The sequence below is a fragment of the Stegastes partitus genome, unplaced genomic scaffold (genome assembly GCF_000690725.1).
Source record: "Stegastes partitus isolate 25-593 unplaced genomic scaffold, Stegastes_partitus-1.0.2 Scaffold921, whole genome shotgun sequence".
Lineage (NCBI taxonomy): Eukaryota > Metazoa > Chordata > Actinopteri > Pomacentridae > Stegastes > Stegastes partitus.
The window spans coordinates 156,406-180,226 of NW_007578652.1; the positions used below are offsets into that span (position 1 = coordinate 156,406).

Below are 23,821 nucleotides of genomic sequence, written 5' to 3' on the forward strand. Positions count from 1 at the left end.
ACTTCGACTTTGTTGCAGATAAAACAGGAGCGCATATGCACCCATTTTCACAAGGAGTGCCGCGTTTTTGTCTAACTGTATACGCCTGTTCTTTCTCATAGACACACAAAAGACCTTGTTGCTAAGCTACCAGATTAACTAAAACAAATCCGGCCTCTGGTGAATATGCCACAGCTTATTTTGTCATATATATATTACCCTTTTTTTTTTTCATCAAAGTTGGTTGGAATCATCCATTTATTGACAGTCTGTACAGATACATCATGAACATGCACAGGCATGAGTTCCCTTTACTGCAACTCATCAGTGAGGATCCTCTGACAACATCTGTTTATAAGGAGTACAAGTGAACTGCACGCAATGGGTCATGTAGCGATGTTGTGGTCGAAAACAGTGGGATGACACATTATTGCGATGGAGAAAAAAAAAAAAACTCTTTTCCAAACACTGAATTGCCTGGACTACAAACATTTTGCTAATCTGCAATTAGCAACACAAGCACAGACTCATTAGCACAAGGAGGCCGACAGCAGCTTGTATTTAAATCAACACAACATTTTAAATTGAGATACATGATTAAGGCTGATTATGACAGACCTGTAACTACATATTGTACATACAGCCTGAGAATTGGCCATATCTCATCATTTTAAGTCAGTATTTTCGACCTGTTATGGAATTATGGTATAGAATTCAGCAGTGAGGGTCCTGAGGTCACTACAACATGACCACACCCTCCACTGCTGATGCTGCATTGACAAGATGTCAGAAATGTGGGTCACTTTAGCTCCTTGATGAATCAGAAGTGTTCAAATTTTAGTCAGCATCAACTGCATTTTAATTCAGGATCTCATATGATCCATGGTTGCCATGACAACTGCTTGCTAGGTTGGTCCATTTCCCACTTTGCATAAATGAAGTCACACTTTAAAAGTACAAAAAAAACAAAACAAAACAAAACAAAACACCATTATCCTGTAGGTCTCAGCCCTTGGTTCATTTTAAAGCAGCAGCCGTCACGACCCGTCTCTTCAAACACAGTACAGCTGCTAAATGAAACTCTTCCTATATAGATTCAGTGGGGAAAAAAATAAAAAATAAAAACAAATAAATAAATAAATGCAGCATTTGCCATATAAATTGAGTGTGATGGTGATTGTGGAGCTATAACATAAGAACACCTACACCAGTCTGGAGCTACAATGGTAATTTTCGTACATGTGTGCACTAAAATGTGAAAACAACTTGTCATTGGAGCATGGCACATTGGTCTACAATGTCGACAAAACCCAATACTATTTGACACAGTTAAATGGTCCATACAACAGCTGTACAATACTAAATAAAGTCAGTTCTCTGCATGTGCAGTGTAACATTTTTTTTTTCTTCTCCCCCACAATCACTCAAATAATCACATCTGATTAGATTGTGAATCAATGGCTCACTGTAAAGAAGGTGGCAGTCTGTTGGTTCGTCCACCAATCGAACTGCAGCTGAAGATTTCCAGAAACTAAAGTAAACCTATTTGTCAAGTTGAGCCAAGAGTTGGCGTCCGAGCTCTAGATTCCAGAGTACCGTCCTATGTCCTAACTGTGTTTCAGCATGTTGAACTTTGAGGTTGTAAAGAATGATTTTTCCTGACCAGTAGATGGCAGTAGTAGCCCACTTGCTGGTGCTGCAGGTTTGTAGAGGAAACTAGGAGGGGACAAAATGCCCTGAGGACATGGATGGATGGTTATGAGGCAACTGGCCACTAGACACATAGATGTTAAAGGGCCCCCCAACCCAGCTACATAGCAGCAAGACCCCCAGACCTAAAGAGACAAATTACTGTGAATAATGCAGCTGATTTCTGGTTGTTTTGAGTCTCTTTGTGGTTGTTTTGAGCCTCTTTGTGGTTGTTCTTTGTCTGTGCGATTGTTTGAAGTCTCTTTATAGTTGTTTTGAGTCTCTTTGTGATTGTTTTGAGAGTTTTTGCTGTTATTTTGGGCCCCCTCAGTCCAGCTACATAGCAGCAAGACCCCTGGACCTAAACAAATGACTATGAATAATGCAGCGAATGAGGTTTGTTTGTGTTTGTTTCGAGTCTCTTTTTTTGTTGTTTTGAGTCTTTATCTTGTTGCTTTACGTCTCTGTGGTTGTTTTGTGTCACTTTGCGATTGTTTTAAGTCTACTTATAGTTGGTTTGAGTCTCTGTAGTTGTTTGTGTCTGATTGTTTTGTATCACGCTCAGTTGCTTCCATCTCTTTTTAGTACTTTGTTGTGTTCTTAGTACTCCTTTGTGTCTCTTTGAAGTTCATTTTTCCATCTCGTCAGGGTTGTTTTCAGCTGCTTTATGGTAGTCTTGCATCTCTCTGAACATAAAATGTCAACAGTGACCTTCAATAGAAGCTCTTGTCCCCTGAGACTTTGCCCAGTTGGCTTGTTCAGTCATCCATCCATGTCCCTAGGGCAGGTCATTAGCCTACCATTTGTAAGTTACAGTACAATATTACAAGAAAGTCTTTCTTTGTTCTACATCTGTAACATAGAGCTATTTCAATAGATTCATTAGAAAAAACAAAATAATGTTTGCAAGAAAATACATCTAAAATATATCATGTAATCAAGCTAACAAAAAAAAGATTCACTGTAATCTTCAAGCCATGAAATAAAAAAAAAATCTCATATCAAAAGCCAACCAGAATATAAACAAAGCTTAACTGTGGCAAAATCAAGTACTTCTTCTTGACTGCAACATATCAAGAATTATATTAGTCTTCCTATGGTTTCCCTTTATCTATATGATTTCCAGCAGGTAATGCCCTACTACTACTACTACTACTTTAAACAAAGCTAAAGTAAACATAAATAAAAGTAAAAATATAGAAACGTAAAACAGTCAACAAAAAAAGTCCAACTTAACAAAGAAGAACTCTTTCCTAACCTGTCATTGTAGGTTAGGAGCGGGTTAAACAACCAGTCATCCACAGTAACATAAAGTATTTCCCTTATTCGTACTTGAAGGGAATCATGTCAGTCGATTGCTTCATGATCAGTGTTTGTCACAGCGTCACTGAGGGCCCGTGCCTGTCAGGACTGTCTGACAGAAGAGGGGGAATAAACAAGAAGATCGTACAGGAGGAGCAGACTGATGATAAACTACTTCTCGCACGTCTTCCTTTGGGTGTTTGTAAGTATATTCCAACGTCCAAGCGGCTCTGCAGGTGTGTCTAGACCAGAGTTCGGAGGGGGAAGGAGAGGGCGGCTCCTATGGACAGACCCAGGGCCAAGAAGAAGGTCATCAGCGCTCCAGCGGTCTCTGCGTCCTTCTGCTCCACTAACCTGAAGACAGACGTCACATTTAGCTACGCATGGTAACATAAAGTCTGTTGTTATTATTCAATTCTACAAAACACAGGAAGTCTCTAAAGGGAGTCAGTAGTTTCCAGTCCACTTCGCTGAACACTGTAGAGCAACTTGCTGAGACTTGAAACACGAGCTGATTCATCACAATGAGCATTCAGCTGCTTTGATTTTTTGTCAAAGTTGTGCTTTGTTGTCATGGGGATGGAGCATGGACAAAGGATGCGTTCAAGGACACTCAGAGATTCAAGAGTTTGCATTAAATGGTGCATATAACCTACAGTATATATGGAGGAGCGTCATAAAATCAAACCCACTTCTTGATAACGTTAATGCACAACATTAATTAAGCAACAGCCACTCAAAGCATTTACCAATTCTTCTTGGTGGAGTTCGCCGTTTCCATGCAGAATTCAGATTGCTTTTTTGTAAATTCAGATATCAGCCTCACTGTTTAGCGTCAATCCTTGTAGAGTCATATCAGAGCTATTTTCAATCACCGCTAATGCCAACCAAACACTCCCTACTGCTGCACAGTAAAATCCTCCATCCTATGATACGACTCACTTTTATTATGATGTCGTCCCAGGAAACAATGTATATATAATCAAATTGTAGAACTTTTGCATTTGTGTTAGATCGTTTGTCTGCACCATAAACAGACACACAAGTCAAACTAAATAGCTGCTCGAGGAAAGACTGTTGATATTAACCTGTGAGCTAAAAAATGGAAGCGTTGCAATTTGCTCATAAGACTTTCTGACGTGGAAGCAGGTTGAAGTCAGCCAAGCATCCTTTGTATAATCACATAATGGCTGTTGACAGTCTACTTTTATACAAGATCTTCTTTTTGACAGCTTTGATTATTGATTAGTGTCTTTTTCTGTTTTTACACAACTATACTCATCAGTAACATTTTTAAAACACTTGGATGCCTTCTTACTCTGATTACCTATCAATGATTTTTCGTTTATTTTATGATGCAGTGTGTATCTGAGCGTAGTTTGAAGCACGATGTTTACAACTGGAGGAGCTCACTGACCTTAATTTGTACGACTGCCAGGAAAAAACTGCTGGCATCCTCCGATGGAAACCTCCTGGGTCTGATTTATATCTGCCTTATGTGGCACTGTTGGTTTGTCTTGATGCATCTCCTTCTTAAATTACTTTTTTTGTTGTTGTTGATTTCTACCCATGCATCAGCTTTAAATGTACGTTCGATAATATATCATGTAGCGAAGTTTCAGATAAAGATAAAGTAATACAAGATGTCAACTGTGACAAGCATCAGAGCTGCAATAATAGGTGTGACATTCCCAAATTCTTCTGTGACCCAAAATATTTACTCAATATAAGGAAAAAAATCATATCAAGCAGCTCTGATAACAGTTCAGAAAGCTATTCGAGTACACACTGATATTCTCACAGTTTTTTTTTTTTACTGACATCTATTCAGAACGTGTGACAAACTTGTTTCTACTCACTGCGGTGCGTACGACATGGAAAGGCAGACGAAGTAGCCGCTGGACAGAGAGAACAGAGCCATGATGATGGCGAAAGCGGCATCGTGGGAAAAGAGAACGGGGAGGTAGGAGCGACTCTGGACGTTACAGAGCATCAGCAGAGGGATGAACACCACCCTGGAGACCACCAGCGCTGGGAACAGACGGGATTCTTTGCTGGGCTGCAGAGGAGACGGGAAAAGAGGAGTTTATATGGAGGCAGATGAATACATGACAGAAAGCGGTGAATGTCTGAACATGTAAAACAAATGAGTGGGAGAGGAAGAAACACATTATGGATGGATATTTTCATTACATTGAGGTAACAAATAAACTTGTACAAGAGGAACTGATGTTAACAGTCAATCACAAAGCGCTGCCAGATAGAGTGGATGTAGGTCACAGGAGGGTGTTTTTTTTGTATGTAGGCGTTTGAGCTCAGAATACTGAGTTGTGTGGGAGAGACGGGACCATCTGGTGGTGTAAAAACACAAAAAAAATGTGATACCAGCTTCTGACAGAGCAGCTACTACAAGAGAGCGAGCCAAATCCCACTATCACTTCATGCCCTCCAGTCAGGGTTTAATGTTACTATTATTGTTCCAGTGGAGGGTGAGTGAGGTAGTTTCCAGGCAGGGGCACAGGATATCTGAGTCATGTTCCTTCCATCTCATTTATTGTATTCGCTCCGAATGATTGCTTTTAGTTTAATGGGTTCTGCAAACACATTTAAACAATCGCGTTTGATCACAACACCAACAATGTTTTTTTAAACCAACGCAGTGTTTCCATACTGCTACACGTATATGAGTGATATGATCTAGTGTCAATGTGATGAACTGCTTTCATTTGCAAGCTGTTAAATATGGAAAATATAACATTTGTTTACACAGACACTGCTGAGCCAAAGTTTTAGGAGCTTCAGCTGTTTAGATTCTCATCCATCACACAGTATCACTATGAGGTGTCTCAAATACATCTCTGGGCACGATAGCGACCCTAAACATTCAGCCACAGTCAAAAAGAAATATCTTCAGCCAGAAGAAAAACAGTCCTGCAACAGATGGTCTGGCCCCCACAGAGCCCCTGATCTTCACATTAAATCAGTATGGGATTACTTGAATGCAGGAATTAGCCATCTACAGAGTACTTTTAAAAGCTGTGTGCGAGTGGAGCCACTAGAATGGGCTCTGTTCACACCAAACACCAACTGTATTTAGTATTTCTGCACATGAAGTACCTGCAACATTCTATTTAAAAGAATCCTGGTTTTGCTTTTACACCTGAAGCTGAATGTGACATAAAAAAACAACAAGAAACCAGAGTTTAATATCGTTATTTTAAATGAAAACTAGTATGTAAAATGTATTCAAAGGCGTTTTGTGTGCCATTGAGGCTCACCACAACATGGTTGCAGAGTGTTGAAATAGGTCGACGGCTGCAATTTTGCATAAGAAAATGATGCAAGGTACTCTTCCAGGGAAAGCGCAAGACAGTCTGAGGATTCATTCATTCATTCACCTACTGTCAGCGAGTCAGAGGAAATAGGTTTGACAGTAAATAAGGGAAGTGGATTGTTCCAGGAAGCATGACACATTAACACAGTAACACACATTGAGAACGATTAGAAAAGAGAAGTTGTCAAAGAAAGTATGCAGACCTCCTTACTTTTTACACACTGTATTGCACTCTAAGTGAATTAAATGTACATATTTTTCAATCAATAACCTATTATGACAAAATGAAAAACATTGTAGAAATTTTAGTCTTTTTTAATAAAAAACAAAAAAACCCAAACTCTCATTGACAAAAGGTTTTTAAGAGTTTTTAAAAAATGAGAAAAAACTATTAAGAAGTAATTTACACTGAAAAGAAAATAAACAAATAATCACAGCTGTTTCAGTGGGCATCAGGTTGGAGTGATCTTAGTCAGTACTCACCCAGCGTATCAGTGTGGTGACGGTCCGACCAAACCAGTCGTTGATGTTGAAAATCAAGAAGCAGCACACTGAGATAAAGAAGCGCTCTAAAGACAAAAGAGACACAGCAGAAGGGATGAGGATACACAGACTACACAGCTGTATTGATGGACAGACTGTAGGTGTAAGTTGAATGCAGCAGACACGTCACGTGATCACTGAGCTGAACCGAGGCCCGGTCATACCCCATTTTCCTGGGAATGATGTTTTGACATCCACAGTGACAGCAGGGAACACGGACAGAGTGACTGTGAACACAAACGTCACGCAGAACGCCATCACCCAGATCTACAAGTCAAAGAAAAGAGACGTCTTTAAACCATTTTACACATTCAAGGAACCCAAATTGCTTTTAATGACAATCAAAAATGCCAATCAGGGATCGCTGACAGAGCAGCGAACATGTGATCTTGAGTCTACCTTTTTAAACACCTCTATAACCGAGGCCTTGGCTTGCTGATTCTCCACCGGCTCCAGAGACAGGAAGGCCTGCTTGTTCCCGTCTGGACTGGGATCCACCTCGGTCTCAGCCACACCGCTGCCCTTTGCTGAGCTGTTAGTCACTGATCCGTTGGCATGACCGTTCAGCTTCCCGTTTTCCACCGTGCTGCCCCCTGCAATTGAACGCATCGCTTTCACCGTCACATTTACACACAGAAAACTTCATTGTTCAACATCTGCTTGAAGGGAAATCAATTCGAATGTGACAGCTGGTTTAGAGAAATGTGTGTGGGAATGAAAAGACCTCTTTGGGGTTCTTAAACATTCCTGGAAAACAGAGCGTCTGTGTGGGCCTGTGTGAGTGTAACAGGCTCTGTCTTTGTCTGGACATAGATTCTAATTGGATAAATAGAGGGTCAACTGACTTAATGAGATAATGTTCCACTGAATTGACTTGATTCAGTTAGACTGTGAAGGACAGAATTGTGAACTCAGTGGAAAAGCAAACAGACGAAAGGACAAATGTTTGATGATCTTAAGTCTGCTAATGTTGAAGAACTTGTACTTGACGCATGGTAAAAAAAAAAGCGACCGTCCCTGTGGGGCAACTTAACGACTTTAATTCAGCGTATGAGGAAGAGCTTGCTAAAGTCAAAGCCTCACCTTTCAGCAGCTCATCCGTGGTGTCTGCCTCGTACTTGCAGCTTTTGTTCAGATAATACTGAGCAAACTCCTGCAGGGAAACACCAGAAAAAAAGAAAAAAAACATAAGACCCAACAGCTGAATTACTAAATACAATTAAATAAAAACAAAATCAAGGATTACTCTATTGGTCTAAGACCTCTGTATGCATGTTTAGACTAAAAGGGACTTAAGTGGGATTACAGAAGAGTTGTGTAACATTTTACGCTGACTAACTCCGACAAAAATGACTTAATCCACATCTAATTAAAATTCAATTCAGTCCTCTGCCTGCTTGTAGTCAGATAAAGCAGTTTTACATTGGCAGACTAAAACTCTACCAAGAGGTTCAGGAGCCAACAGCATTTTAAAAAGTCTGGCAGGGGATTTTGTATTTACTGATCCAATTTTCTGACTGCTCTTTAAACTCCATGTGGGGGTCAGGAGTTAAGAGGAGGATATACTGTAGTTTAGGTGAGACTGAATGGATTGTGAGTTTTGCAGTCCTGCAGAGATAGAAGCTGACTAACCAGGCGTGGCAGCACCAGGTAGCTGAACAGTGTGACCAGCGTCCCCACACAAGGTGTGATGAAGTAACCCAAAGCAGCCGACTCGGAGTCTGCATCACCTGAGTGACAAACACATAAAGACAAGTTAGTACTGAGGGATTGTGGGACAGAGAAACACCAGGAGGGAAAAAAAACACTACACAACAGGACCCAACATGAGCTGCTTCTTTAAAGAGGCAAAGAGTGTGTGGTGTGCCGTCATACTGATTTGACTAGCTCTGCGTTCATTTTCAATGCCCTCTGTTTCTAGGCAACTGAGGATTAGACACCCGGTGGCGTTTTGTGTGTATGTGGGTGGCTCACTGGCGATGGCGAGCAGCATGGCGATGGCAGCGAAGGTCCCGGCGAGGCCCTGGCCGCTCATGAAGATAGCGCTGTACTTCTGAGGCAGCAGACCCACCAGGCCGAACAGACTGCCCTGCAGCACGGCACCGAACGCTGAAAGGTTGTCGGGGGAGAGGAGGGGTTGTTTATTGTAGCGCCTTATCACTGTGACACACATCTCTCTGTCAGTTTTCTCTCACACAGAGTTAGACTGACTTACAGTTAATGAACCAGATAGTAGCCATGGTGACGGAGAAGAAGCGGTCTTCCTCCATGGGCACTTTGACCAGCACTGCTGTGAGGATGAAGAGCAGCAGGATAAAAACGAGGCTGCCTGCGATACGCACTGCCTCCGATATCCTGAAACACAAGGAACGCATTGAGACACACGATACGTGCAACTTTGTAGTACCTAAAGTTGAGTATTCACAATGAGCACATGCCCCAGAGCTAATTAGAATGATTACTTCTACTAAACATTGTCCATTTGTGCTAAACAACTTAGGCACATTGTCCTTCAACAGTGTCACTGACCTCTGGTACAGGAAGGAGTTGAGCAGGGTGAATAGCAGCAGGGGCAGCTGGGACAGCAGGGTCATCCAGTTGTTGAAGTAGTACTCTTTGCGGACTACCACTGTGCCGTTGCTCCATTCCGTTGTGTTCAGGCGACCTTGGAAATACTACAAACCCAGCAGGAAGGAGACAGAAGTTAGATTATCACTGTCAAGCTACTGTGTATGCTTCCATTTCACATGAGGATAAATGTACATATCTTTACATGCAAGCTCTACTAAGTGTACATCATTTAAACAACAATACTAAGTAGTTTTTTAAGTGTTAGACAAATTTTACACTTTCTCTACACTGGCTGATAATAAAAAGGTTTCGCTGCTTTCCTTGTGAGCTGTCCAAATATTACTCCTACTCATACAAACATTCACACATTTGTAGTGATCACTTAAGGAAATCAGTTAAACACTGTCTGCCATAATCTACTTTTATGAACAATCAGTCAACTGACCTTTGAATGTATTGTTTTAAAAAGTGCTTGTATTGATAACCTTGTAGTGACTTATTACCAAATGATCACCCCTGACCCCAGTGTTGAATTTCAGCTTCTTTACCAATTCTTTTGGGTTGTTTGTATCCTCATTGCCCATTGTTTTGATTTATTCTCACAGCTGTCGTCCAGCCCTTTTCCAGCAGCAACAGGCAGCTCTTTTTATTTAAAAAAAAAAAGCCCTATTCTAAACTTCCTTCACAACACCAAATAATACAAAGTTAGCAACTAGCTGGTAAACAATGAAACATTTGGCAGCATTACAAGCTTAGCAGCTTTAGAGTTGTTTTTAGCGTTTGTTCCTCTAGAAAGAACAAAACAAAAACAATCAATGCAGTTGTGATGGAAGTTTCATGTTCACTCTTATGTTCCTCTTATTCTACTTTTACTCTGACGATTCATAGACACATATTGTGTGCCTGACTGTGAGAAAGAACAGTTTTCAGCCACCTAAGCAGAAGTTCTTGTTTTTGTATTCAGCTTCAGGCAAAGAAACACACGATACGGGACGAGGTGATGTCTGTTTATTGACGCAGCGTTACTTCAAATAACTGATGATTTAGGAGGTCTTTATCAAAATGAAGACAAATTTAGCAGAGATCCACATACATCTAATAAAGATATTTCACGATAATAATACTGCTCTTCCTTGGTTTGCTGCCTGCTTTGTTGTGCTGTCTGGTTGCTCTCAAACAGCTCTGTTCTCCATCAGTAATGAGCTGAAAATAGCCGGCTGTGAAGTGTCAGTACTTTCAGCAGGAATTAAAGTGCTTGCAGGGCTCTGGGTATGTAAGGAACAGAAATGTGAACAGAGGCTTCATCCACCACATGAACACGTGTGCATGTGCAGTGATCCACATGATTACCCAAAGCCACTGGATCGACTATGGATTCTTGGCTCCCCACAAGTCATGACATTTAAACACTGCAGACACAGACGGCAAAACACGCATGACTTCAACAATTTTGAACCACTTGCTGGAAAATATCAGTTTGACTAATCCAAAGCACGCAGTACACTTAAAATAAAGAGCCTATTAAGACCATCAGTTTAAATAACAAACCACCTGACAAACTCTCTGTCACATTAGAAGAAAGCAATGAACATTTCATATCCTGTCTTAGGGATGCAATGGTATGTGTATTTTTCAAAACCAAGCGATACGTAACTTTTGATTTGGTATGAGATTTGCTCGGTTCAGAAAACGCTGTGAACCTGACGGTTACTATCAGAAGTCTATTTATGTCGATGGACTTGTGCTTCCAGAACAAAAATTTGAGGAGTGCGAGTTCCCCCTGGAATGACTGGCGGTGCACCAGTTGTTGTCCGTCAGCTACAGCATGCTAACAGGTTTAGCATGGAAGCTAAGCAGACACTGTGCCAGTTTTATCAAACATGTATGACTTGTTAACTCGGACGCCACATTGACTTTTATTTGGTAACTCTTTTGGGCCAAAATCAGTGACTTCTTCTCTGATGTTGTATTTGTCGATCAATTGAGTTTTCACTTTGTCCACTGACAATTTGACTTTAGTTTATCCAAACAGGATGGCTGAATCTGTGATTTTAGAAAAAAAAAACAAAAAAAACAAACAAACATTTGTTCTATTACCTATTTCATACTTGGTTTTGATTTTTTCTTATTGATGGTTACAGTAAAATTTGGGACATTTAGACACTTGCGAAAATGTTAGTGTCTTGAAAATAAATGTTTTTAAAGATGTTAAATTCTCGGATGGTTTTATTTCTGCTGCGAGGAAAAATATACAGAACCATGAATCCAAAACTGAGGTTCCTAAAACATGAATTTTGTGCACCAGTGTACTCATTCATTCACTGTATTTGTGGGATTAAGCTATTTCAATTGTTCCATTTCTTCAGTTTTTACCAGTGAAGCAGTCATGAAGAAATTCCATGGCAGCAGTGTTCCCAGGCCCAGAATGAAGAAAATGATTCCCACTAAGCAGGCCCTGCAGATAGGAAGACAAGAAAGTAAATAATGAACAAGAGAATAAAACTAGCATCATTTTTAAAGAATGAAAAGCCTTTATACTGCTGCAGAAGTCCTTCAGCAACAAGATATTTTTAGAAAACGCACAGAAACTGTGGCCGAGAGCAAAACATGTGAGGAATTAGTGGTCGAGAGCGAATAGTGAGAAGTGAGAGTTTATTGGCAATTTGCATCTAATTGGAACTCACCGGTCCTGAGGAGCGCCCGTCCGTCCCTTCATCCTGATGTAGGAGGTTCTGGTGAAACTGAAAGGGAAACAGGAGAGAAGAAAGGTCAGCCACATCGCCAAAGATCACAAAGCGTGTAGTTTGTTTCCTTGACCCTGCTCTGCCTGGGTTTCACTGCTTAGTCATGCAGGAATCCCTTTACATTCTGACATGAGGCTGTGAGGGGCTGCCCAAAGGAAACTGCTCCCGGGGACGCGCTAAAGAACGCTGGTGTGATATGTGTCTGAACATAAGACGATAACATGTTTTCGCACGTGAACATGTGAGTGTTAAGAAGAACTAAATTATCCAACAGCCTGTAGTTAAACGCGTATAGAACATCCAGTCAAATGACTCAACTGAGTGGAGTTTAAACAGCCTTCCATTGCGGTTTTGGCACTGGAAACTGAGCCCTGAGGCTGGGAACAAATTCTGTCCTTGTTTTCAGTGTACATTGGTCAAAAACCTAAGAGTCACAACCTGTCTACACACAAACACAGCAAAACAATCAACAAACTAAAAGCTATTGAGCGACCCACTGGAAAAGCCTTTCTCTCCACTCACAGCGATACAGCTCCTCTGCTTGTTTTAACTTGCTGAGGGATCAGACTAGACACATAATAGAGCTAAACCTACATTTATGCTACTTTAACAGTCCGCACTAGTTCCTCTAAAACATACAAAAAAATCTTTCTCTGCGTGTTATGCAGCGGTGGTCTGACCAATTCCTTGTTTTTCCACTGACTCTTCAATTTTGCATTAGGGTTTTTGGTTTCCAGCGGTTTCAGCATTTGTTTTACTTCCTTAACCGTGCAAATCGACACCGCCTTCCTACCAGGAAAAGCAGGTGTGACACAGGCATCAGTAACCAACACAAAGACAGCTGCGTCATTCTCAGAGCTCACTGAAATGGCACACACGTCCAGGAAAGTCACTTGATTCAGTTGAGTCACCATCCGTCACACGGTTATGAATGCCCTTCGTTTGCCATGAATTGGAGGGTTTGTACATAATGTAACTTTCCAGGAGAGCTAAGCGAAAATAAAAAAAATAAAAATTGTTTTCTCTCTAGTGAGAGGGTTGGTTGAACAGCCTGTGCCTGCGTCTCTCAGTGATTGGACATGGTTTTCAAAGCCTGCCGGCACTAAATCATGCTGGTCAAAAGTCATTACAGTCTAACTAGACTGCTTGTTTGAGGCAGCTGAGCAGAACTAATTAGAAAGTGCTAGTAAATCATGGACAAGGGTGGACACAGAGGTCATAAAAAGAAATGTTTTTGTGTTCTATACCATCAAACATGTTATAAAAGACGGATGGGAGTGGATCAGGCTCAGTTGGTCACAGTGTTTGTCTCCAAACACACTTGCCTGCTACTTCAAAGTTCTATATTGTACCTTTGTTCCTCTGAATCCAATGAGAGGAAAACAGCATGAGGTACACCAGGAGAATTCATATCATACTGTGCTCTGTATAGTCTGTGCCGAGGTGGGGCGTTTGGTTTTCTATAAGGACACACTGATGTCGACACGGTAAACACGTCCAGGGGTCATTCAGGGTGAGGGCTCAAAGCAGACATAATAAGATCACCAAAGTTCCTCACAGGTTCCCTGCATCAACAGGAATGTCAGCTGGTGCAACCCAACTGATATAAGCTACTTAAAATATGTTCCTGTCCTTTCTTACGAAACACTACAGAACCACACTTCAGTCTCTCCTCAGATTAAATACTCAATCTGCACAACGCTGAAAAACATGGGTTGCTTTATCATTTCTATGAGCAGAAAAACAAACACTGGCTGGCTAACAATTGGTCCAGTAACAGCACCAGGTGACTTTAAAGATTATAGATCGAAGAAAAACACACGTTTGTGTGTAAACCTGTTGTGTGCTGTTCTCTACAAGACTAAGAACAAATTACAAGAGCAGGTGTTTGATAGAAGAAGACTCATGGCAAAAGGAAACATGGTAAATGCTATAAACTTATATAGCGCTTTTCTAACTTAGCGGCACTGAAAGCACTTTACAATGTTTTCTCATTCACCCCTTCACACACACATTCATACACCAATGGCGACAGAGCTGCCATGCAAGGCACTAGCCTTCCATTGGGAGCAGCTTGGGGTTCAATGTCTTGCCCTGTGAAGGAGCCGGGGATCGAACCGCCAACCTTACAATCAGAGGACAACTGCTGTACCACCTGAGCCACAGCCGCCCAAAATGGTTGCATTTGAGACCTTTTTTTTCCAGAGTGTGTGAGTTAAAATCTCAAGTGGTCACACTGGTACATGATGATCATTAAGCTGTATTACTGTTGCTGTAACTGGCAGCTACTGTGTTAACTGCAGTGGTGGAAAGTAGTACTTGTTTAACTTTGGTGTACTACAGTATTTACACTTACAAATGCAGTCTTCTCATGAAAAATTAAGCACTTGCTGTTTTTCTGCACATAGAAAACAGTGCAGATAGAAGAAAAATAAATAAATCACTCAGTTTCATCTGAGACAAATCTGACATTAGACACCCTTGTTAGCTCTTTCAAGGTCATTTTTGGTCATACATCTGTCTGAGCACACTGCAGCAAACAGGTAGCACATACCGCAGCCTGCTATGTGGGAAACATTGGTAAATTGTAGGTCTGTAAAAGATGTCATATGTTTTGCCTGTGACAAGGTGGGAGCGACGACCAAATGAGAAACCAAGTGAAAAAGTTATTCTGGAGCCCTGACTGGTCAAAGTAGATAACTGCCTTCCCTGAGCCTGGCTCTGCGGGAGATTCCTTTTCTGTAAATAATACGTCTTTTCTTTCCACTGTCACTTGCTCTAGTTTTTTGGATTTGCTGGGTTTCTATTTATGAAATATTATTATAAGGTCATCACTTTACTATGTTTGGTGTTTTGAAGTGAGTAATGCTGTGAATTGGTGCATCACAAAGGAACTAAGTTGTTGTAATTTCGGTATAAAATAACTTCTTTGGAATGATTTTAAATGCTTTAAATACGAGCTCTACACATTTGTTTAGAATTCATTTCACGAAAAATGCTAGCAGGTCAGTCAGTGCACAGTTGCCCTTTACGTTAATCTGGACATAACATGCAAAATGTTTTACAAAAAATTACTGGTTGACAAGTCGGTATGATTTCAGTCAACATTTTTTTTTTAGCCCTATATTGTTCCACAAAAAAAGTTAAATTACCAAATTAAGAGTTGACAAATCCAGATTCAGTAATTCTCCAAATATTGTTCATTTCACTGAAAAGTTTATCCTCAGTCTGTGTGCTTCGTAGTCATAGCAGTTCATGTAAAAGTCCATGTACATGTTCACAGATTTCAGGTAAAAACACAGAGAAACCTTTACTCTCAATAAACAACCTTCTAGTGTTAGACTCCTATTGCCTACTGAAGGTCAAACAACCCAGGCAAAGTAACATGTTACTGTAACTGTGTTTTTCTTTTTGGAGCTGTGGTGAACTTTCCCCACTGTGGGATCAATAAAGTTGATCTTATCTTATCTAATCTTATCTTAACATGAGGCCATACACATTTTCAAGAGGAGCAGGACTTTAACATTCTAGTCCTTTTCCCTGTCTCCTTTATCACCAAGGCCCCTCTTTCAGCAAGAAAACATACAGGACAGGGAGGATAAGTGGCCTCTTTGTATCATGTGAGAGGAACCTCCTAAATCTGTGAGGCAACATGCCAACGTGAGAGAAATGTATAAGCCTTGAATGAACACTGATGTGCCATTTTACAACTGCCTTTGTCCAGTGAACATCCGTCAGGTCCTCAGAGATGTTTACTCAGACAAACGTCACTATGAGGACAATCCCTCCGAAGGCAAAATTACAATATGTTGTCCTTTGCAAACACCGGTTATGAAGCCTGACCGCTCTGAAGTAGGCATTTAGGAGATGAGTGTGGAGGATATTAGCTGCCAAAACACAAGGTGGAAAATAACTTGCTCTGCTCCTAGCAACACAAAACACTACTTGCGCTTGCGTCTCTTCATTTAGGACAAAAAACATTTGCGTCTACATACACAAGTCTTCCTCCATCAGTCTACTCTAATTTATGCTTTCCAATACTCCTAATTCACTTGGTTAAGTAATGCATACGCACACACACACAGCTATTAATTGTTCACTGACAGAAATCAATCAATGCCTTAGAAAAGCTTTTTTGTTGGCTGGGCGTTTCCACTGACAACATAGCAAACTGTTCCTCCTATACAGAGATGCAGGGAAACTGCAGCGGGCAAAGAAAGCATTTATACATACTGTGTCTACAAACACACACCCACAGACTTCATCGCAGCTCACAAGGCAGCTACTTGTGAGCCAACAGGTGAGTTCAAGTCCCTCGAATGTAAAAGTACCAGACTGAAAATGGCATTTATAGCTAGTGATAGAGAATTAAGAGAAATCTAGCAAAAACAGCCACTGCCTATGAAGTAGCCATGGTCGAGGAAGGGTAACAAAAGTGGAAATAGACCAAAACAGAAGCATGAGCACCACATCAGGTCCTTTAGACATTAATTTAGGAACTATCGGGTTGGTTTTGTGCCATTTGCTGCTTCTGTTTTGAGTAACAATGCTTCTTTGCAATGCTTTGTTATCTACAATCCACCGTTTTTTTGTTCTTTGGCCTCTATCCTTCAGCACACTCAATTTCATGAAAAACCAGGTACTATGTTCCGACTCGTTCTTGCATCTGTCTACCTTTAATCTGGTCTCCGGCAAGCGAAACGCAGCTCAGATGGACTGGCATCAGGTGATTCGGCCAGTCGAGGATATTTCACCTCCTCACCTTCAAATTAAGCTCAAAAGATTGTTGCCCTGCAGAGCTATGAAATATGCCTCAATTAGTTTTGGCAGATTTGTGACACTCTGAGCACACAGTGTGCTCATGTATACCTCTGGATTCATCCTGTTGTTTCTGTCAACAGGGAAATCGTCAATAAATGCCAGTTTCATTACCAGCAGTACACACCCAGGTTATAACATGTACAAAATAGGGTGGTGCATCATTTTAATGAGTTTTTTTGCTTTTAAAATCTTGCAGTGAATTATCTGAAGTTGCTCATGAAGTCTCAACGTGATTGTTTACGAGGAAACATGTCCACCTATATCCTGGTGAACATTCCTGACATGCTGTGCAGTTATAAAAGGGGTTTTCCTCAGGATGCAAAAGATTTTCCCCACATCCTTTTGCACTGTGTGAAGATTTCATTTATTTATTTTGCTTATTTTTCTTTTAATCCCTTCCTCCCTCTCTCTCTCTCTCTCTCCCCCTATATATATATACATATATATTTATTTCTTGTGTGTTTTTTACTTCATTTTTATTCATCTTATTGTTTCGGTGTGGAACAGGTACGCAAAGCATTTCACTGCGCGTTATATCATGTATAACTGTGTTTGTGACCAATAAAGGCCTTGAATCTTGAATCATCACCAAGACGTGTGCTCCTCATTTGCCAGATTCTAATTTTTCTGTGAGCATCTGCTTTTTTAAAAAAATTAATCCAACTTTCGATTTTGGCAAACTAACTACCTTTGATATCTCTGACAGACTTTTGCTTTTTTGAATGATCTTGTGTTACATGGTGACCTCTTTGCCCCTTACACTGTCAAACAACTTGACCTAAACCTAAATGGCAACTCTTAACCAGCTCTCAGTCTCGTGGGAGCTCTTTTTGTTCATGAACTGACATTGAAATATCATTTGGCAGCCAAGTGTCCCATTACCGAGGACCCCAGGCAGTTTGGACACTGTGTGATAAAGTGCCGTCCCAGTTTTTGACTTAACTCCTAAAACTCATGCCTTTGTATCAAAGTACAATACAGGTGAATGCTTTTCCATGAAAATAATCCCTTCCTGCCTAAAAATAATGGCTTAGATGTAACTCTACACCGCGATCTTGCTCTGGTTAGTTGGAATACTGGGATAAATCAAAGAAGAATGACACGACTGAAAGCTCTACCCCACAATTCAGTTCAATCTGCATTCTTAAGACTGTCATGTTATGTCTTCCAGCATGTTAGAAAAACACAAACAAACATGCTAACAAGGTAAAACACTTGACTTTTTCCAGAGGGAGTGTTTTAAATAGCTCTAACTTTCACACAGTTCTTGTAAACCTGCTCAAAAGTAAAGCTGGGATGTAGCACTTTTATGTAATATTCATTATTTTATTTAAACTGGATGCTTTGAAGCATAGAGGCTGAAGAACTAAATGTAAGCATCACGGTCCACATGCACACTGGGACGTATTATCCATTATATGATCTCTGTATAAAAACCTCCCTACTGAGTCATAGGTAAACATTCCTTACAGTAATCCATACTGCCTCACACCGGCCATGTGCACTGATGACCGGGGCTGTGTACGATATTAATATCAGGGAAATAGGATCAATAATCCACATCTGATTGTTGAAAAAATCCTAAAGTGAGTTCTCTATTGTGTACAGTGTAGGTTCAACCATATGTACTGTTAACATATTGTCTCACTGGTAGCACAGACAGCCGTGGTTCATGTCTAAATAGAAATGGCCAAATCATTAAAGAAGGGAAATTATGTAGAACATCATCTTCATTATATTATGGACACCATGTTTCACGTGTACGTAGCTAACAACACACCTGCTACGCGCTACCAAGAAGCAGTGAAGGCACCGGAATAAGCTAGTAGCATCAAATTAAACTCATGTAGCTTGATACGAATTTTAAAAAACACACTTTGTACATACGTTTGTGAACTCGTTGTGGCACATTTTGACAGAGCAAGAACCTTCCTGAACATTTGTTCCTTTACACAAATAGAGCCCAACCTGGCATTACACTATAAAGCTGGCAGCACCGCCGTGTTATAACACGGAGCTAGCTACCGACAGTGATGCTGAAATGTGACAGACTCACCTTGGGGGGGAGAAAAACGTTGGTTCCTGTCAGTGTATTCTCATAATGTTCACCACAGAACGCTTCTACCAAATGGTCCAAAATGGCTCAGCGGCGAGACGAATTACCGCTTGAATAAATTCGTCGTCCATACACGTGGCGGGAATGTACAACGGATACGGTAGTTCATAAACCGCCTCCACGCATGAAAGCTGCTCTCTATCGACATAGCACCAGCTTACTACACCCCCAAAAAATCCACAACACTTCCGGTGCAGTGTCGAATTTCGTCTCCGCCTATTGAAGGCTCGGTGGGACAGTACAGACCAAACTGACTTCATTCCACACATGAAGGTGATATTTTAAATATTTTAACTCGTAGGATAATTAGAAAAAGAATTTATTTTATATAGAAGATCGACCCATTATTAAACAAGGATATTAGACAAACCCATACAATTCAATTCAATTCAATTAAAAAAAAAACTTTATTTATCCCCTACGAGCAATTCAAAGGCTCGCTGAGTATATATAAAGACATAAAAAAATAAAAAATAAAAACGCTATACTATAATACTCCAACTGCAAATAACAATGATTTTCACCGCTGACTTATCTGTTCCCAAAAATAAATAAATAAATAAATAAATAAATAAAAAGGTGAAAAATGTTGATTACTGTTTCTTAAAGCTCTGGATGACGTCATCAAATGTTTTGTTTTGTCCACAGTCCAAATCTATTCTGTTTACTATTACAGAGGAGTAAAGAAATCCAAAAAAATATTCACTTTTAATATGCTGGAGTCAGAAAATTGAGACTTTTTTCTCCTTTAAAATGACTCAAACCAATTAATCAATTATCAGAGCAGTTGTCAGTTCATCTACTAGCTGATGCCTGCTGATCTCTATTATAACCTTGAATGTCAACTCTGATTATGTTGCACATTGCAAACTTTTTCAAACTTTTGTACTTTTTTGCTCAGAACTATACAGTTACAGGAAAGGTTTACATAGATATAAACTTGCGTTCATCACAGATATAAAGCTCTGTACATTTGCGTGTTAAGACTGTTTGACCCAGATAAAAGCAGCTGTAGACATCGGAGAGAATCAATTTTTGGCAGAAGACCAGTTTTTGGTGCACCTGTTTTCTTCTACATAGTAAATAACCAACACCTTTGCACCTTTAAAAAAAAAAAGAAAAAAAAAGAAGTATATATTATATATATTTTTTTGTGTATATATACTGAACCTCTAAATATGCTTACATACAATTGCAGCTTGCATGCACATTTTGCACCACTGGAAACCACTGTATTTTCACAAAGTGCAGTGACATGCAAAATCATAATAAAATAATACATTTATTATATTTTGAGCATATTTTGCATATTTCTTACTTATAGAGTTGTCTGATTGTGTGAATGACAGGATTGTTGCTTACATTGTGCAGTGACAATAAAGAAATTCTATTCTATTCTATTCTATTCTAGTCTAGTCTAGTCTAATCTAGTCTAGTCTAGCCAGTTCTTTATACCTGTTGAAATAGCTTTAAAGGCCCATTTTGATTCATAGGTATAATGCATTCTTCAGTGATTTACGCCTCTGCAATCTGACTTAACTAAGCATCAAAATGACTTGATTTCATTCATTTAGGTGAATGATTATAGCCTGTAGGTTAATTGCAAAAGAGATGATTACTTTATTTTATATATAAAACCCATTCCTAAATCATGTTTAGTTGTTTACATCATATACTGTTTATTTTTACATAGCGCAATGTGCAAATTTACCGTATACTATGTAAATATGCACATTCTCTATTTGCACATTACTGCACACTGAACATTTCTGTTGCTTTTTATTCCTTAAAATTCCTTGTATTTGCTCCAGTTGCTGTCTTTGACTTGCTGTCGTATTTGTCTTGTAACACTGTCTATTAACTTGAAACACTTGCTTTCTTTTCAAATCTTTTTTTATCCTATTTAAACATTTCTCCTTACCTCAAAGTCCTTGTCTGCAAAAACATACCTGACAATAACCTGATTCTGTTTTTGATGTTTATATGGCTACAATCTAGTTTCCAAATATGAACATGGACATCACACATACCAAACAGCCTGAACCACTGTGCTGCCTATGGTATTCTTATAAGGGAAATTAAAGTGTTGTAGCAGCAATTTACATGTGACAAAACAGACATAACTCAGTTTGGAAATCATATTGATCCTGCATTGAGGCTGATGTAATACTGAAAAAAGTCAAGGAAAAGAAGTCAACATTCTCCATCTGTTTGTGTAGCGTGACGCAGCGTCTGCGCGGTTGTTAATGTTTGATGAAGGAGGCTGAGCTGAGCTCCAGTAATGCACGATTCAGGATGCTGAGCTGTGTTCTGTTTGGCTCTGGCCCTGTTCAACCCCTCTGTATTACATCAATGAAAGATGTGAAAAACAAACGGATCATAAAAGCAGCCACAGAACAGTATTTTGGATTGGCTGGATGTCAGCTTTATGGCTCTAGCTACATCAGATTTTATTGATGCTGTGACTTTTAGGGTCGTTTTAACATGTGTGTGAAGTGACTGTTGTCTTCCAGATGCGTCATGAACATCCATGCTCTGTCTTTTAGCACATTTGATTTAAAATGCAGATTGTACATTAGAGTGCTCATCTGTACAAATTTAAATGGGTACGAAATGTTTAAGAGCATAAATCATGTTATTTAGAATTAAATCTGCAGAAATGTGAGCCTGTCTGAATGATGGTGCCAATTTAAAGGCTCTTTCAATAAAAAAAATGAGTTTTTAATCTTGTTAATATTTCCATATGGTGTTTTTTTTACATGCTACAACAAACATAATGAGTGAAATAAACACACAATGACATGGCTGAACAGCTGCGCCTTACGTGAAGAAATACGACTGCTGAGGTTTCATATGTAGCAAAATTTAGGGAATCAATCTGTCTGCTGTCAGAGTGTGGCTTCCTGTATCATCAAGCCTTTATTATACTCCTTTGTGCACACAGACAGCTGCAGATAACACAGGTGTGCTGTAGTCATGTACTACGTTCATATTGTAATGTAAGAAAAAACACAAAGATTAGTTTTTCAGTGTTTATTCTTTAAAGTACGCAAACATCCTTTTGTAAATGACCCTGTTTTCCCTTCAGTTCATGCAGAGCTCTTCTCGATGCTGGATTTTGACAAATGAGCCCTCTTCATGTCCTCAACCTCTGGAAAGGCTTTATCAGTTTATTTTTGTTCTGCGCATTGTCAAATAAATGTTTTAGTTAAATTACCACAAGCCAGATGACACAAATTATAAGCAGGAGCTTCAGGGGCAGGTGCAGGCTTTGCAAGTGCGTAGGATGACACTGTCACTAAATCAATGAAGTCATAAAATATATGTAATATTTGTTTGAAACACTTGATGTGAAGTACATGTAAATTACCAAAAAATACTGTCCTGCAAGTTGTTGACTATGATGTTACAGTGAGTACAAAAGTTAATGTAAAATTTGTATGAATGTCTTCCTAGAAGTTGCAGTGCTGCGACTTCTAGGAAGACAAGAAGAAAATCCCCCACAGGAAACTATGCCACAAGTTTCCTGTGAGAGGTTCACCTGAACGCCATCTGAAGGTCTACCGCCTCTATAATGCATAAAAAGATTAGTTTAAAATCAGATTTTTCCTTTGATGATCACATAAAATTGATTGAAGTAGACGAGGAGCTTCACAAGCTTGTGTTGACATATCAGTTATTTGTGGCAGCAGAAGTTGCCATGACGCAGAACATTTTAACAACAGAAGAGACATCAGATCTCTTCTCACTGCAGCTGATTTACTGGTGTTCTGTGCCCTCTGTTGGTGCCATCTGGAAACTCCTCTTTATACAGTGTAAATTTTGTGGCATATATCTGATGGAGTGCATGTACTGATTTGATGTGTTTTGGAGGATAATCTACAAAGCAAGGTTAGGTGGGATTGCCACTTAAATGTCACATGGTTCAACCTGCACCAAAGAAAAGACGGAACAAAAAAATCAGTAACACCAATATGAAATTCTGCACATATATATACATGAATGCAGACATACATACCCACATACACTCACCGGCCACTTTATGAGGTGCTCCTTGCTAGTACCGGGTTGGACCCCCTTTTGCCTTCAGAACTGCCTTAATCCTTCGTGGCATAGATTCAACAAGGTCCTGGAAACATTCCTCAGAGATTTTGCTCCATATTGACATGATAGCAACACACAGTTGCTGCAGATTTGTCGGCTGCACATCCATGATGTGCCGTCCCACCACATCCCAAAGGTGCTCTATTGGATTGAGATCTGGTGACTGTGGAGGCCATTGGAGTACAGTGAACTCATTGTCATGTTCAAGAAACCAATCTGAGATGATTCACACTTTATGACATGGCGCCTTATCCTGCTGGAAGTAGCCATCAGAAGATGGGTACACTGTGATTATAAAGGGGTGGACATGGTCAGCAACAATACTCAGGGAGGCTGTGACGTTGACACGATGGTTGTGTGTGAAAATCCCAGTAGATCAGCAGTTTCTGAAATACTCAGACCAGCCCGTCCGGCACCAACAACCATGCAACGTTCAAAGTCACTTAAATCACCTTTCTTCCCCATTCTGATGCTCAGTTTGAACTGCAGCAGATCGTCTTGACCGTTAACAAGCAGTTGGACAGGTGTAGTACAGTAGCCGGTGAGTGTATATATATATAGATACACTGTGTGAATTTCCCTTAAATAAAGTATTTTTCATTCATTTCATTTCATTTC

At 39.9% G+C, this 23,821-nt stretch overlaps 1 protein-coding gene across 1 annotated transcript; it reads right to left on the bottom strand.

Moving 5' to 3' along the window:
• Positions 1-200: 200 nt before the first annotated feature.
• On the bottom strand, positions 201-19,236 carry LOC103366238 (equilibrative nucleoside transporter 2-like). The gene is made up of 13 exons (XM_008293905.1): positions 19,040-19,236; positions 12,103-12,159; positions 11,792-11,873; positions 9,377-9,522; positions 9,063-9,202; positions 8,822-8,956; positions 8,480-8,577; positions 7,931-8,000; positions 7,247-7,440; positions 7,012-7,114; positions 6,788-6,873; positions 4,830-5,029; positions 201-3,324 (listed from the first exon to the last, which is right to left on the bottom strand). The coding sequence occupies exons 2-13, from the start codon at positions 12,132-12,134 to the stop codon at positions 3,213-3,215; spliced, it is 1,398 nt and encodes a 465-aa protein (XP_008292127.1). The 5' UTR covers positions 12,135-12,159; positions 19,040-19,236; the 3' UTR covers positions 201-3,212.
• Positions 19,237-23,821: the final 4,585 nt, after the last annotated feature.

Coding starts and splice junctions, on each gene's coding strand:
- LOC103366238 (XM_008293905.1), bottom strand. CDS start 12,134: ATGAAGGGACGGACGGGCGCTCCTCAGGACCG. Junction 11,874..12,102: donor ACGGGCGCTCCTCAGGACCG/GTGAGTTCCAAT, acceptor TCCTATCTGCAG/GGCCTGCTTAGTGGGAATCA. Junction 3,325..4,829: donor TCCATGTCGTACGCACCGCA/GTGAGTAGAAAC, acceptor GTCTGTCTTCAG/GTTAGTGGAGCAGAAGGACG.